General features: G+C 38.2%; 1 protein-coding gene across 6 annotated transcripts in view; it reads right to left on the bottom strand.

Moving 5' to 3' along the window:
* Positions 1-15,789, bottom strand: part of Npas3 (neuronal PAS domain protein 3) — an 830,756-nt gene that overhangs the window by 419,669 nt on the left and 395,298 nt on the right. For 4 of the 6 annotated variants that reach the window (XM_077799936.1, XM_026414289.2, XM_077799937.1 and 1 more), the window contains one exon: positions 3,513-3,589. In XM_077799936.1, coding sequence (XP_077656062.1) covers positions 3,513-3,589 — 77 coding nt within the window. Of the gene's footprint in view, positions 1-3,512; positions 3,596-15,789 lie in introns of all 6 variants that reach the window. The other 2 variants (XM_077799935.1, XM_077799938.1) reach the window with 1 other exon arrangement.

The following is a 15,789-nucleotide window of genomic DNA, read 5'->3' as shown; positions in this document are numbered from 1 at the left end:
GGTCTCTTTATATCAGGCTCTCATAACTCAAAAGACTTCCTAGACACTGTATTTTGATAACTCCAGAAATAAACCAAATCCTTCCTTGTCACTTCCCACATAAAAGCCGTCTCCATTGGCTCATCACTAGTTAGAGAATCAAGTCCTCACCTCCTGGGTTGGCTCCCTAGGCCTGTCACACATGGTTCATGTAATTTCTCCACCTTCATGGCTTATGTGCTTCCTGAACATGTGGAACAGCCATCATATCAAACACACTAACAGTCCCCCAACAAGATCTATTTCTTGTTCCCTTGCCTTTGTGTTTGATACTCCCTTTGATTCGAATATTCTTCTATTTTATTCAGCTAATAAACTCCTATTCATCCATCAACAACTTTGAGATGTCATTTTTAACATTTCAATTCTAGAGTCTTTGCTCTCTCCAAGCCCTATCATACTTGACCAGTTTAACGTTGTTCACTCCTGGTTCCTGTTTCCTCAAATGAATGCAAGGTAGTTAAAGAAGGCAGCCACATACAATGAATATTGTGTTCTTACTAAGTATCTGAAATTTTGGAAGGAGGGTAAGTGACATAAACTGTGAGAGCAGAGTCCATACCTCCACCTTGTTGAGAACACAGCTTTTATAAAGTATTTGAAAGAGAAGAAAGGGTCGGAAGGAGAAAAGAAATGAAGAATTTATCCCAAGATGCCAGGAATCAATCAGACTCTACCGTAGACCCTCTTGAAACAAGATGTAGAAATCATCTTAACCTTGCAGAACCTTGAGATATTGTTGAAGATGCCATAGACATGGAATCTACAGGCTCAAGGATTTCCCTGATAATTAGGCAAGGCAACTAATTACATAACCTAAAGGATGCTCTTCCTGATAATACTACCTCCCAACCCCATCTTGCCCACAATATTTTTACTTAAGAGAATAAAATGGTATAGTTCCATACAGATTATGTAGTTCTTCTACTCCATTACCATTAATATTAAAAATCAAATGATAAGAAAAAGTACTAGTCTCTATGGAAATTTCAAGATTATTGCTTGAATTTCTTGTCAGCATATCTATGAAACCACTTCCATTTTAAAGTCAACAGCTTTGAACATACCCCACATATGTATTTGGGTGTGATTTCTCTTTTTTTCTTCAGTTGTACACCACCTACCACCACCACCCCACCCTCTATCCTTTTTTCTTTACTCTGAAGTCAAACTGAAACCATCTATTTTTTTAATGAGGTCTTCAAATATATAGAATAGGCATTCATGTCCTTTTAAGTCATGTGTGTTCCAAACTAAACTTCCCCAGGTTCTTTGTTATTCTTCATGTAACATGATTTCTAGTTCACTTGCTAGACTGGTTATTTTCTTCCAAATGACATCCAGAGGTCTAGATTTCTCTTAAAATGTAGTGTCTGAATAGAGTGTGGCCACTCAGTGTGGAGAAGAGAAGGCAGCCTCCTATTAGATCCTCTCTCTCAAAGAAGCTTAATGTTGAATGGGCACTTGAGAGAGAGCCAATCTATATTTTTATGCTGAGTTATATTTGATTCAAACTCTAAAGTTCTATATTGGTTTTTAATTTTTGCAATTCCTAAGTCACTCTCCCATAGGATTTTGGAATCTTGATTTCCAGAATAAAATTAGAAGATAATGCTCATCTAGGGCCATTCTTTGAAACTTTTTTTTTTCATTGATTCATTCTTAAGCACTGATTGCTTAAGAGTATAAACAGAAGTAATCCTGAATAACATCACAATCCAATAATATATGTCATGGCTCACACAAAACTTATAATGGAGATTCTGAACAAAGTATATACAGGAAAGAAGGATATAAAAATTTTAAAATCTGGGGCTGGGGACGTGGCTCAAGCGGTAGTGCGCTCGCCTGGCATGCACGGGGCGCTGGGTTCGAATCTCAGCAACACATAAAAATAAAATAAAGATGTTGCGTCCACTGACTAAAAAAAAAATAAATATTAAAAAAATTCTCTCTCTCTCTCTCTCTCTCTCTCTCTCAAAAAAAAATAAAATAAAATAAAATCTGGAAAGAAATATAATCCTTTCTGTACCCTTAACACTAATCCTGGGTTACTGCCAAGGTAACTTGAAACTGTATGTACACAATGGAATAGCATCTCTTAAAGTGGGTTTACAGAAATATCAGTTCCGAGATATTAACATGTATTAATGGAAAAAATGAGAAATACAGAATAAATGAAGACAGAATTCTCAAGTCCTCATGTTTCCAAATGTGAATTTTAATTTCCCAGATCTTAACAACATTAAAATTATCTCAGAAGGTTATTGAAAATGATAAATTCCTGGTCCTGATCCTATATCTCTGATTCAGTAGACCCAGGTTGAGGCCCATGAACACACCCTTTCAGCAAGGGTCCAGTGATTCTGAAACTACCAGCAAAAGAACTGCTCTGAAAAAATCCTGGGATTGAACCATGAATTACCTTACTTTTTCAGGGAGAACTAGGAGGAGGTTTGTAGTATACATAATTTAGGGAATAATGTGCTAGATTCAATACTACTTTTGAATCTCTAGAAAATGAAAGCACCATTGAGGTAATTTTTTAACTCCAGATAGACAGGAATCTGGAATTTACTTTTATTTTGCCACAAAGTTTATCTAAGAAAAATGCAACCTTTTTAAAAATATAGCAACTTGCCTAAATATCCCAAACATGTCTGCTTCTCAAGTTCCAGGTAAAAATATCTTTCACAATTAAAAAAAAAATTTGGTTATGGCAACATTTATCCTGGAAGCAAGAATAATGTAGAATAATTGCCCGTGCATGAACGCAAAAGTATTGAATAGATGGCTTAGTGTTAAGAAAAAATTTTTGAATAAGTGAGATGTTGAGCTGGGAATGAGTCTCCTCTAGGGTTAAATAACTATAGCTTCATCCTAGTAACCTACATATTTATTTGTTAGGAAATTCACTGGGGAAAAAATCAATTATTACTAGTCTTCTTTACTTAAAAATAGATTTCAAAAAATGTCACCCTAAGAAATTTTCTAATTTGGAGAGACAAACATTAATATTAGAAGCACTTAACAAATACAAACTCAAGCAAAGAACTGAAGTTTGGCAACACATAAAAATGTCACAGTACTTTTACAACAAAACTTTGCTCTTCAAAAACAATATATAGCTCCAAAGACACACACATATATCCACTTACAAACACAACATACGCACAATCACTCTGAGAACAGCCAGTTAACTATGCATTGCACATTGACTAAATAGAGCAACCCATCTAAATGATTACAGCACAAGTAATACTTGCCCTCCCTTTCTCATTAATATTCTCTCAATGGATGACTTTCTAAAAAGGAGAAAAAAAATTCATAAGAATTTCAGAGTTCCAAGATAAAATAACAACAAATACATATTTGAAATTTCAAAAATTTACCAAAATATAAAAGTCAATCTATGATTATTATTATTATTTTTTTGTAAAATATAAGCAAGCTTCTTTTTATTTTACAGGTACCTGCAAAATGTGACTTCCCAAATGTGCTTCAAATACTTCAATGGCTAGTGCGCTGGGGCTTCTCCTTCGTTGTGCACCTATAACTTAAAAAAAAAAAAAAAAAAGAAAGAAAGAAAAAAAGAAAAGGAAAAAAAGAAAGAAAAGGAAGAAAATAATTAAGTTGGAGCTCTGATTTCATGCCTGCAGCTTAATTTCTCTCCAATTGCATCACCATCTAGTTACAATATCAATGACATCTGAAAGAAACACTACCTACTATTAACTTTCGTTATGAGTTGTTTGGACATATGCATAGCTTAGGTTGAATAGCAACATCTAGAGACAAAACATAAAAATAAATAAATAAATAATTTTCTTTTGTATTGTTTTTCTGACACTGGTGTAAAAACATATGAATGTTCATATTCCTTTAAAATAAAGGTATTAATATTTTTTAAACACCTTTTGACTGCCCCCCCATACATAAACATTTTGTGTCCTCTGGGTTAGGAATACCAAACAGGGCATTCCTTGTATTTTCTAATGAAATGACTTTATCACAATTTGATACAAAAAAAATATCAGATAAGAGATTAACATGAATGACATTTTGAACTAGGACTAAGATGGCTGAAATTCATATTTACCAAATGTTTACATGTAACTGTTCTGCAGGGTTGACGAGTAGTTCATCTGGACCCCTGACTAGCAGTTCCCAAATACTACTGTTCTAATATTAGCATGGGGTCGGCCCTCTTCAAGACATGGCCCACAAACTTTGCATGAAGGCACCTGCCACTTCAGGAGGCCCCACAGTCTTAAACAAAAGTGGGCTAAAGAATTCTATTTGTGGAATTCATAATTACAGGTCCTCCTTTTCCAAATTTTTTTAACATGGATTGACAATGTGCTTTTAAACCTCTTTTACTAGATAGATTTTTTCTTTCTTTCTTTCTTTCTTTCTTTCTTTCTTTCTTTCTTTCTTTCTTTCTTTCTTTCTTTCTTTCTTTTTGGAGGGGACGTTGTTTGTTTACTTTTGTGACTGTTTGTTGTTCTTAAGCATCATAAAAATCTAAAACTCTGCTCTCAGTTATAAAAGGAAATGTTCAGATCTATATGTCCAACAAGTGAATTCTTTGTGTCCTGCTTTTCTTGAAAACTTTATCATAAACCTCTGCTTCTTTGAGCCTAGATACCACTAATTGAAAATAGAAATCAAAATCCCCTGCTTTCTTATGGTTAAAAACACTTTCAGCTAGTTAACAAGAAAATTTCAGCAAAATGCTGCTGGGAGAATCCTGTTTCATTTCAGTTACTAAGTCAGTCGGTCGTATCCGTAGCTTAGAAGGGATTATGCTATAAATGCACTTACGATTATTGTGCTGTGCAAAAGTAGGGAGTTTACCCCTGCAATTGAGAGTCAGTGTTTGCAATGTCTGAAAAGCACTTTGAAAATAGCTTGAGTGTTAAGTATCATTATTACTGGCAAGAGAAAAATAAAAGGGATATTTTTTCAATGGGAAAATTTATAAAATATAATTGAAGAGTGATTATTATTTTAAAAAATTCCAGCTGGAAGGGATCCGGGAGATTTCTACTCTAACATCCTCATTAGCTTCAGGAGTAAAACATACAACTAATAATTTTAAAACAGAAAAAAATTCAGTTTTTCATCCTGAAATTAATCTTTATTGTAAGTATGGACATAGGACTTAAAAATTTTTAATATTCAGATATATTTAAGACAGCACTACTGTGTGTGTGTGTGTGTGTGTGTGTCTGTGTGTCTGTGTGCATGCGTTTCTGATTAATTTTCTATTCTAACATGCACATTACTCCCTTCAAAACTCCTTTGGCATTTTTGATAATGCAGCTGTCTTGCTGAATACTGTTTTCAGTTTCTAGAGTGTTAATTGCACATTATGGTAGCTTGGTGTGAATGATCCCACATGAATAAAATCTGCAGCCTTTTTTTTTTTTAAGATTATGGGGGTGGGTGGCTTTGGGGAGGGAGAAGAGGGGAGTCGAAAAATTTCTAAAGTGTCCACTTTCTTTCAGAGGCAGTAATTAGGATTCAGAAAGATCCTTATTAATAGTTCATAATTTGGGGGGCACTTCAAGGCTTTCAATTACAAAGTTCAAAATAAACCATTGCACCTCATTAAAAAAGAATAGACTAACTTTACAGAACATGAACTGTTCTATGAAGAACTGGATTAAGAGGGGGGCCAAGAAAGCAAGGGCCACTAACATACAGGGGACCCTAAAACCTCAGGAAATGTAAAGGAGCATTATTTGTTAGAAGGCCCATGAGGAAAGCTCCAGTAATAACAGATGGCAACTAAAACGCTTTGTAGAAGCCCAGAAACAGTTGTCTTGAATAACAGGCAGAGGTTATTCAAGCCTGGCTATCTCTGGCCTTTCTTTTCCTGCCTTTCCCCTGTTAGGCTGTTTAGGCTGCTCTCTAAATAAATGTCTTCTTCAGGTCGTAGGTCCATGAGTCCTACCTGCACAGTTATTCTTTGTTCTTCAAATCCTCCAGAAACCTGAGAGTGCATCCTCATACATGCTAGCACAATATACAAGTATCTTGTAAGTAGTTTCATGCTATTCTATTCAATGGCAGTTTTATGGCACTGGAACTTCTCTTGATTTATATGTTTTACACTTATGCAGGTGATGTGGGTCTGTAATGACACTTCCTAATTTTACAACCAACATAAATATGTTAAACAGGGGCCCATTATGCCCCTGGTAGAAGCCCTGCTTTAACTCTAGCATTATTGGTAACTGAATAGATGTTAAATACAGACTTCTTATCTTGCACTTATTCTATCACATTTGGCATTTTGAGAATTGAGACACTGACAATTCAGGAATACTGTGAACATAGTTATTTTGTTTTTTTGTTAATCTCATTGTGTTTATAGAGTATCATTAATGCTCAAAGAAGGACTAAAGAGCATTTCCTCAATGAGGTCCATCATCTTCAGAAAAATAACATGGCTTATGAATTGCTCTCAGATTTCTCTATTTTAGAAGTTGACATTTTCTAAACCCCCACTCCCTTCTTCCCCCCTATAACATCATCACCATTATTATCATCATCATCATTATCATCATCATTATTTTGGTACTGTGGATGTTGAACCCAGGGACTCTTTTTCACTGAATTACATTGACCAGTTCATTTTATATTTTATTTTGAGACAAGGTCCTACTAAGTTGCTGAGGCTGGCCTTGAACTTGTGATCCTTCTGCTTCAGCCTCATGAATCACTGATATTACAGGCTTCCACCACCATGCCAGGCTCAAGTTATACTCATTATTGCTGAACAGTAAGAGTTTCATCTGACATATTTCATTTGTTTCTTCAACTAAAAGCTAATCTTTTGAAATTTAAAGAACACTAAGCCAAACACATACATCTACACATACATGTGTGCGTGTGCACACACACATGCACATTGATAAATAAATGGAACGAGCCATCCCTTGTCTATGAAGATTATGTCACTAACTCCAGACAGTGAGGCATGAAAGCTGTGTACTTTGAAGATCTTATAAAGATTGTCACAAGAAAAAAAAATAAAACCATAATAATATAACTTAAAAATCTTTTAAGATTTTCTGAGTGCCAATCTGATGTTAAAAAATCTCTTAGCTACTTACCATAAAGTAACTAGTGTTATAAAACCCAATAAATAGTCCAACAGAAAAAGCCATTTAAAACAAAAGTAGGTACACTTTGTTACTGTCATTAACAAGCACCACAATCCTACTTTCTCATGTTTTAGAAGAGTTGAAAACAAAAAAGCCGAGATTTTAAGATACTTTAAATGGAAGAAATATATAGGGAGAAGTATTATTTTTTAAATTTAAAAAAATCAGCTAAGCAAATCCTGACCTGACCATCTCTTTCAGAAACCCCCAAATGATCTGATGAAATTATAGGACCATGCATGTGGTCTTATTCTCATTAAAAAATAGAAGACACATAAGGAAACCATAGTCTAAAACACATGTCTGAAAAAATTAGTTTTACCCCCACCGAACAATGTCAATTGTAAATTAGTAAATTGTAAATTACCCCCCACACACACACCTAAAAAAATGTCCCAATCTGGATTCTTCGGCATAATCTCACACGGTGGTCTTTGTGAATTAATTCTATGCAATAAAAGACAATCCTCTTTCAGAAATCTACCACACACGCCCAGTCATATTCCTGGCCAGGGCTCCTCACCTCCAGGGATGCACACCCCTGAGGAAGGCTGAGGATTAGCACTCCGTGGGAGTTTGACCTATTCAACCAAAAGGTCAACTTGCCATAGAAGAACCCATTACAAAACAGAAACAGGACAGCTCAGTGGATACACATAATGAAAAGGGGGAAAGTCATGGCCCTCCTTGCTTTGTGCCTTGCCTTGCCCTTTTCCTTTGTAGCCCTCCCCACATCATCCCTGGCCAGCACAGTTGAGGGCACAGGCAGGGAACTACAGCTAGGCTTGCTACAGAAGGAATCCCCTTGAAAGAGGTATTCCAAAGTGAAGACACCGTGCAGCACGGGTGCCATAGCTTGTTTTACTAGGAAAAAGTCATCATCAGCAGGTAGGGAAGATTGTTTAGAGGTGCCTTCTCACCCCCTCTCCCAAAGCTGTGGGGAACAATATAGAATCCTAGGAGATTGCAGCCTGTAAGTTCTACAGGTAGTATCAGTATCTCAAGAATGGAATCATTCAGCCAGTAAAAAGGCAAGATTCATGCCAGGTCACCTCTCCTGGCTGCCTTCTGACTTTCATCCAAGGAACAAGCAAGGATCTTTTCCCACACTGAAGAAGGGAGGCCCGAAGTACGTGCTTAATGGAATCCGCAGACATCACTCCCTGGGCTTCAGCATTTGGGCTGAGCAAAGTCAGGGTCTGCTAAAGAATGGAGTACAGAATGCTTAATGAGTCTTTCCCTGGCTACCAAGGAAAAGAAAAGGGATTTCCCTTGAAGAATCTCAATTAGCCTTCCTCACTATGGGGCAAGGAAGCCAGGGAGGGTTTTCACCAGAACTACGGAAATTTATGGTGTGTGTGTGTGTGTGTGTGTGTGTGTGTGTGTGTATGCATTTCCCTATCAAAATGAAAACTGCTATGTTTGCATGTAACCTGGGATTAAATCTTCACAATCACTCTGGACCTCAGAGTTCTGCCTACAGTTATAAATTGCATCTGCTAACGGGAAACTCCTCTTTGTTTGTGTACGACTTTGAAATGGGGAATTTCAGGTTTGGAGAAGAGACACTGAAACAATGCTGGGTACCAGCTTGACCTGTATAACAATATTATAATTAAAATTGCTGCTGAAAGCACAGAGTACTATTGAAAGCATGTGGAGTTTTCATGCAGTGCATCATCTAAGTATCTGTGAACAAACAATAACAAGGCTTTTTCAATGCACTTTCACCAAGATTAGTATTTGCCATTTAAAGTGCAGGATAACTGATGACCAGGAAGGAGAAATAGGGAAGAGCATTGTTAATCAGGCATATGAGGACCAGACTAAAAATAGAAGAAAAAAAATTCCTATATTCAGGAGTAATACACTTTGGGTTTATTTATAAGTTTATATTTAGAGGAATTTTTTAAATTAAAAAACTCATATTCATAATTCATATCCCCAAAATTATTAATATATTTTGTAGTACAACTAATTTGGACAAAAGAGGTATTTATTCCAAGAACAGAATTGAAACTTTATGCCGATTCAAAAATTTTTAATGTAACACATTTAAATTTTCTCCACAATTTAAGTCTGGATGGAATGCATTAGGGAAAAGAATTAGGGATGATAGTTTTAATACATACAAATGAATTGCTGAATTTGGAAAAAGAAGCCATGTCTGCTGTTCTCTAAGAAGCATATGTGTATTGCTTCAACTACTAAAGAACTAAGGGGAAATATGCATTGCTGATAGGTCTATTTAGTGAAGGGAGTGCTTTATGCTTTTCATGTTCTTAAGCATTAAGTAGAATTAAATGATCTTTGAAAACTTGTCTTTACAATTTTCCACCAAAATGGTATAGTCTTTAAATGTTAAACCGCACCCAAACACCACCATAATAAGTCTTAAGGACGTTTTCATGTATTTGATCAGCAACAAATTACAGGCACTTCTTTTTCATACAAAGTTTCCATTTTAAAGATTGCTTTGCCCACCTCACCTTCCTTTTCCATTGAAGGAAATGAGATATTTCTCCATCTGTAGCTGGCAAAAGAAGAAAATGGCCTTTCTCCAACAATCTGGTAGTTACTATAGGAACTACTGTATGGCTCTCATATGGGCTACTTATAGGGTGATTAACATTCTTCACAGGAGAACCCACACTTCCCCCTTGACAATGGAATTTTTAAGGCAGTGTATTAAGCTGCCATTTGGAGTGACAGCATCTGAGGGCATGAGGAAGCCCTGACAGTCAGTGTCTCTGAGGACAAAACCTCAGGAAAATGCAGGCATGGTCCAGAGCCAGGATGAGGCTCAGGGGGTAGGTATGTGAGGGAAACCCTCAAGAGATGCAAGGGGGGAAGGCTTGATAGACAAGGACATGCATACATTCCTCCAGACTCCAAAAATAATCGTTACAAATCCAAAGAAGGCTTTTTAAAAAAAATGGTTATTACTCAACTGTTCCAATTTTACTTTCTTAATTTTTGAAGGCACTTTTTAAAGGAATTTAGTCTTTCACCTAAAAGACATCCAAGGCTTTTCTGAGTATATTTATTGGCTTCATCAATTTGATGTCACAAGGATTGCTTTCAAATGCAAAGATTAGTTAACTCTTTAATTCCCTTTGCACAGTAGATTGCTTGAGAATTTGCTCTTTTTCTTCACAAAATAAATAAAGGATTAAAAAAAAATCAGTCATGACAAAAATCAGTTCCTGTCTGTGGATTCCCAGCAGAGATATAAGATATGCTGGTTTGCATTCCCTGTCCCTCAATCTGGAGAAGTTTCAAGAGTGAGACACTTATAAAGTGACTTTGGAATATAGGACATGATGTCTATGAGTGGTACAGTCTTGAATGTTATCTAACATGAACTCAGCAAGACAACGTGAACTAATTTACTCTGACTCAGGGCTACAACAGCAAAGACATGTTGGCCTCACTGTGAGACAGGCACTCTACTGGGTTCCCAGGACACGATGATGACTGAGACACAGTCCGCTGAGCCCCACAGTCCCATGTGTTGGAAGAGTCCTGTGGGTCATGCAGAGCGGGACTCACAGATACTTGTCCAGGCCCCAAGTATGAATGTATTCCTGACACAAGAAGGTTGTTCCTTTTGCTGTTGTTTAAATTCCTCTTCTTCCCATGAGCACATTCCACTATAAACCATCTACTCTGGGGATGTCAGGCAGGAACTAAGCCATAATTCATGGAAAGATTCCAAGCCCTCTCTGACCACAGCTTTCTAAGAGAAAAACATCAGAGGACATATCAAGTTTGGAATTTGAATGTGGCACTAACTTTGCAAAGTTTAACACTTGTCCTTTAATTGGGAGAAATCAGCTTCCCTGTGAATATACCTAAAACTTTTGTGAGTAGTATAAAATTTTAATCTGGGGTAGATTTCCCCTCAAGGGGAACCTATTATACTTTCACTTTCCAAAGTGTCTTAAAAGTCGTTACAGCAAGTGCTGCTTTCTGACTGCCATGCTGTCTGACCTTAGGGGCACTCTGACAGGTGGCAGCATGATCCTGCCCAGTAGGAAGGAGTGGACAATACGAGTAAGTCTATGCAGTGTCAGTCAGATGCACTTACTGGTAAAAGGAAGAGGTCTATATCTGTTAACTTGATTTTTTTTTTCAGTCTGATTCCCAAAGCTTCTTGTTATGACATTTACACCATCTGCTACAAATACTGAAGTAAGTCAGGCACAACCTTATTACTTCCAGCCTAATGCTCCATCCATCCTCTGGGCTTTCCTAGGCCACTGATACGACAGGGAACTAAGAAACATTGGATCTGCAGGAAGCAGCTTGTGTTTCTGTGGGAGAAAGAAGGCAATGTTTCTTGTCCTCTTCCCCCTCCTGCTCATCATTCATATGTTCAGTCATCCTCCCCACCCCCACCCTCCATCCTGCCTTTTCTTTCTAACTTTTGGGCCACATCAATGCTTGGCAGCATGCTTGGTAACTTTCTGCCAAAGGAACAGTTAACACAAATAGTTCGTGAAGCAATAGGAGGGGGTAGCTCAAAGGACACAAGACTGTGTTTATGACAGTACCTACTATAGAAGTCACTCTGATCCATTTCCAAAGCTCAGCTATCTTGGGTTGTGGTATCACATCTATTCATCCAAAATTTAGTGAAGGCTTATAATATGAAATATATTAACCCCACTAAGGTGCTAGAATTATAAGCCAGGCTCCTATCTCCATTTCTAAATATGTTGGCAGAAGAAAACTATAAGTATTCATGTAAAAATATTTGTTGAGCCTCTAGTCTGTGCCAGGCACTATGTCAGAGGCTATAAAAGGAGAAGGCACCACCCTGACCCTCCAGATGATCAAAATCTAGCTGGGAGACTGACACATCAACAAACAAATCAAATGCAAAAAAATGGGCTTCTCATCTCAGGATAGGGGCAGGGAGCAGTAGAGTCAGGAAAGGCCCCAGAATAGGATACTGCTGGAAGTGGGGTATGGAGAATGAGGTCACAGGCTCAATCAACTATGATGGTCAGGACTCTGAGAAACACTGGTCAAATACAAAGGCAAGGACAAGGGTACATTCAACAATGCTATGTATGCAAGGTTCCAGGCTCGTCATCTTGTCCATTCCAACTTACTTTTCCTTAGGCTGCAACATGAATGGATGATCACACCACCAGACACTGTAGGGCTGGGACCCCCATTACACTCACCTTCTTGGAGCTCATCTATGCAGCCAAATAGTCACATCACTATTCCCAATGCCCACTTGTTGCTATTTGAAAACCCTAACTTTACAAGTCTGCCTCTCTCTCTACTTAAACACCACTGCTTACATCAAAGCTCCTAAGAGCACACTCACATCACAGCATCCAACTTGGGTCTATGTAAGGCAACTGAGTCACCAAACAGATTGTTATATCACTTAGGAGCTCTGAGTGGCACTATAATGATTCAGGTCTTTATTGTAGGATATCTGATTCATTTCCAGGATGCTGCTTGTCCTCTCTGCTTAGAATGGGAGCTCAGTGGGGAGGCTCCTATTATCGGGAGGTAGTTTGCAGAGAATAATTTGTGTTCTGGAGTCAGGAAGACTTAAGTTTAAATCCTCTGTTTATCCCTAATTGGCTGGATGGTGTTGAAAAAATTAGGTTCCATGAGCCTCAACTTCTCATTTTGTCAAAAAGAATGCTTCAGTGCTTCATAGAGCAGGTCCGAGGATTCATGATGTGCCTGGACCCACTTTTAATTTTCCTCTTGGAATTTCACTTGCATAGTGTCAATCCTACTAGCTATCACCTTCACAAGCCAGAGGAGTTGTTCTGTGCATTTCTGAAATCTTAGCAGTTATAACAGGGCCCAGAACATAGAAGGCAAATGAACCCTGCAGTGCCTGGTGCCTAGCCCACCAGAGGTGCTCAGCACACCAACTCTCTGTATTTGGTCATGAAAAGCAGAGCCTGGGCTGAAGATGACTTCTCAATAACTATCTTGATCTCAATTTTAACAGGAATCTTGGAACCTTTTTCCCTGCATGTTGTCACCAGCTTGAGCCTTTTCTAGGGCAGGAGATCAAATCTATACTGACACCACAAACCCTGAGAGCCAACTGCAATCAGGGTCTCCAACCAATGCAAACATTTCACACACACTTGGGCAAAGAGCCAGCAATTCATTGAGTGTCAGCAACTGTCCACTGAATTTCCTTTTGAAGGATTCACTCATGCCCTATTCCAGCAGTAATTGGCATTCATTTTAAGATGCTGAATGCCTCAGACATAACTTGATTAGGTAAACGTACACAGTCACCACCACTGGAAACCAAAATCAGCTCTTAAAACCCTACCATCTTCCCTCTGATTTCGTATAAACAAAGCCTGCATGATTATCAATGGTAACTGAGGGGGAGCTAGGTCTTGCTCGTGTTAGCCGAACAAAGTATGTGTCATCAGTGCTGTCTGCCCCTTGGGGACTAGGAGAGAGTATTATTTAGGCCAAGTGAGGAAATAAATAAGAATGATGAGCAGTATTTGGAGTGCACAGATTAGTCAACAGGCTTATGAAACTGTCAGACTTGGAATCCAGACAAGACACATCATATACTTGGGCCCTCATCATGGACATGAAGCATATTTAGGAAAGAAAACTTAACTTAAGGACCTGCAATTTAGATACAAGGATGAGCTTGAGCCCTTTGCTATCAGAGATTCTTAACATGTTTCTTTCTTTGGATAATAGAGCTGTTTAAGCAAACTCATTTCCTAAGACAACATTCAAACATAAAACATTGCATATACAATTACAGAAAATTCCAGAGAAATCCACCCACAGACCCCAGGTCAAGAACTCTTGTTTCAGATAAGAACCAAACATCCACATAAACCCTGTACCATCAGTGGGACTGAACAACTGATTCACTGAATGAATGAGTAAGTAATCAAATGAATGCTCAAATGAATGAATGCAAGGAGATTCAGTCAAGAGAGAATGCACAGCTCAAGCAGACACTTGTATTCTGTGTGGAGACTGTGAGACTGAAAGAAGCAGCCAGTTAGTGGGTTTATTCACAAAATTGCCTTGTGGAATTATACACTGCTCCTCCCCTTCTAAATGCAGACGGAGGGAGGAAAGGAAAAAGAGATAATGAAGGTTTGCAAATGAAGTGGGTACAACTGTGCAATCAATCAACATTTTCTGAAAAAGAATCTGCATCACTTGCCAAAAATCTGAACTGAATAACTGAACTAGAATTCTGATGAGAACGGACTTTGCCACTAGCCAGTCATTTTTATTCATCTTCCAGCTGTCTTGCTTCTCTTTTGCAAAAAGCCATGGGTCTCCTCAGTGTGGTGGGTTCAAGCATGGGAATTTCTTTAACAATGGTCAAAGACATCCTCCCCATTTATTCTTTCAATTTTATTCTTTCAATAAGCCTTTACTGTTTACTCTGTGCCAGGTACTATGTTAGTAGGAAAGGATATAATTCAATCATTTACCAGAATATTCATTGAGGGCCTACTAAGTGCCAGGGAATAGGCCATCCGAGAGTATGCACAACCCTGCATACAGCTGACATTCTAGTGGGGGTGTCAGACTCTGACTATAATCACAATACATGCAGTTCTCTATATAAGAAGTAAAGAAAAATAAAGGGGCAAAGGGAAATAAGAGGCAGCGATTTCTGATGGGAAGATCAGGAAGACCTCTCAGAGGATATAACATTAGAGACATGAATTAAAGTGAAAGTGGAATGGGATGTCCTGGTGAGAAGAAGAGCAAGAGGGAAAAAGCTTATGAGGTTCAAATACTGATAAGGAATCAACAACAACCATTGAGAAACTTAGAGACTCTGGAGAAAGAAATAAAAGCAGTAATAAAGTAATGGTTGACTTGGGGGATCCCAGGAAAGGAGCATTAGACTCTAATGAAATTTAAAAATGTAAGAGGAGATAATACATGGGCTAGAAATAAGTATAAATTTCCAGGCAAATAAGCCATGGATGGGGTGGGGGAGGCAGTGAGGGAGCTGAGATAGAAAGAAGATGATATGTGATGACTCAAAGTGAGCACGATATGGGAGATTCACGAGTAGAGGAAGATAGCAGAAGATATCTGTAGGCCCAGTTGCAGATGGCTATACAAACACTGCCAAGGAGTTTACAGTCTACACACAGCAAATGGGGATCCACTTGAAAACTTCGAGCAGGGAGAGGTGAAATCCCACGTATATTATATCATGGTAGTGGTGCAGAGGGAGGAAATGTGTTTGGAGGACAGGTGAAAACATGGCAAGGGCATAGTCTAGACAAGAAATTGACTCTGGTAAATGAGTTAATCCTGGAGAACAGTTGTAGGCATTTAGCAGGTACAACCGAGAGAGCTTTTTCCTTTGTTTGACTGAAAAACAAAGGAAAAAAAGAGAGTCAAGTACAAATTCCAAGCATCTAGGTTAGCAAGCAGTAGGGATGGTTCCACTGTTCCCCATGATACGACATCAAGAGGGAAGGTGTTAAGGAGAAAACTGGGATGTTGAGCAGGGGTGTCATGACAGGCCCATGGAGGTGTCTAGTGGGCTAGAGGTTCAAGATTGAGT

This window comes from Urocitellus parryii, chromosome 6 (assembly GCF_045843805.1).
Source record: "Urocitellus parryii isolate mUroPar1 chromosome 6, mUroPar1.hap1, whole genome shotgun sequence".
NCBI lineage: Eukaryota > Metazoa > Chordata > Mammalia > Rodentia > Sciuridae > Urocitellus > Urocitellus parryii.
This window is presented reverse-complemented; position numbering and strand designations above follow the sequence as displayed.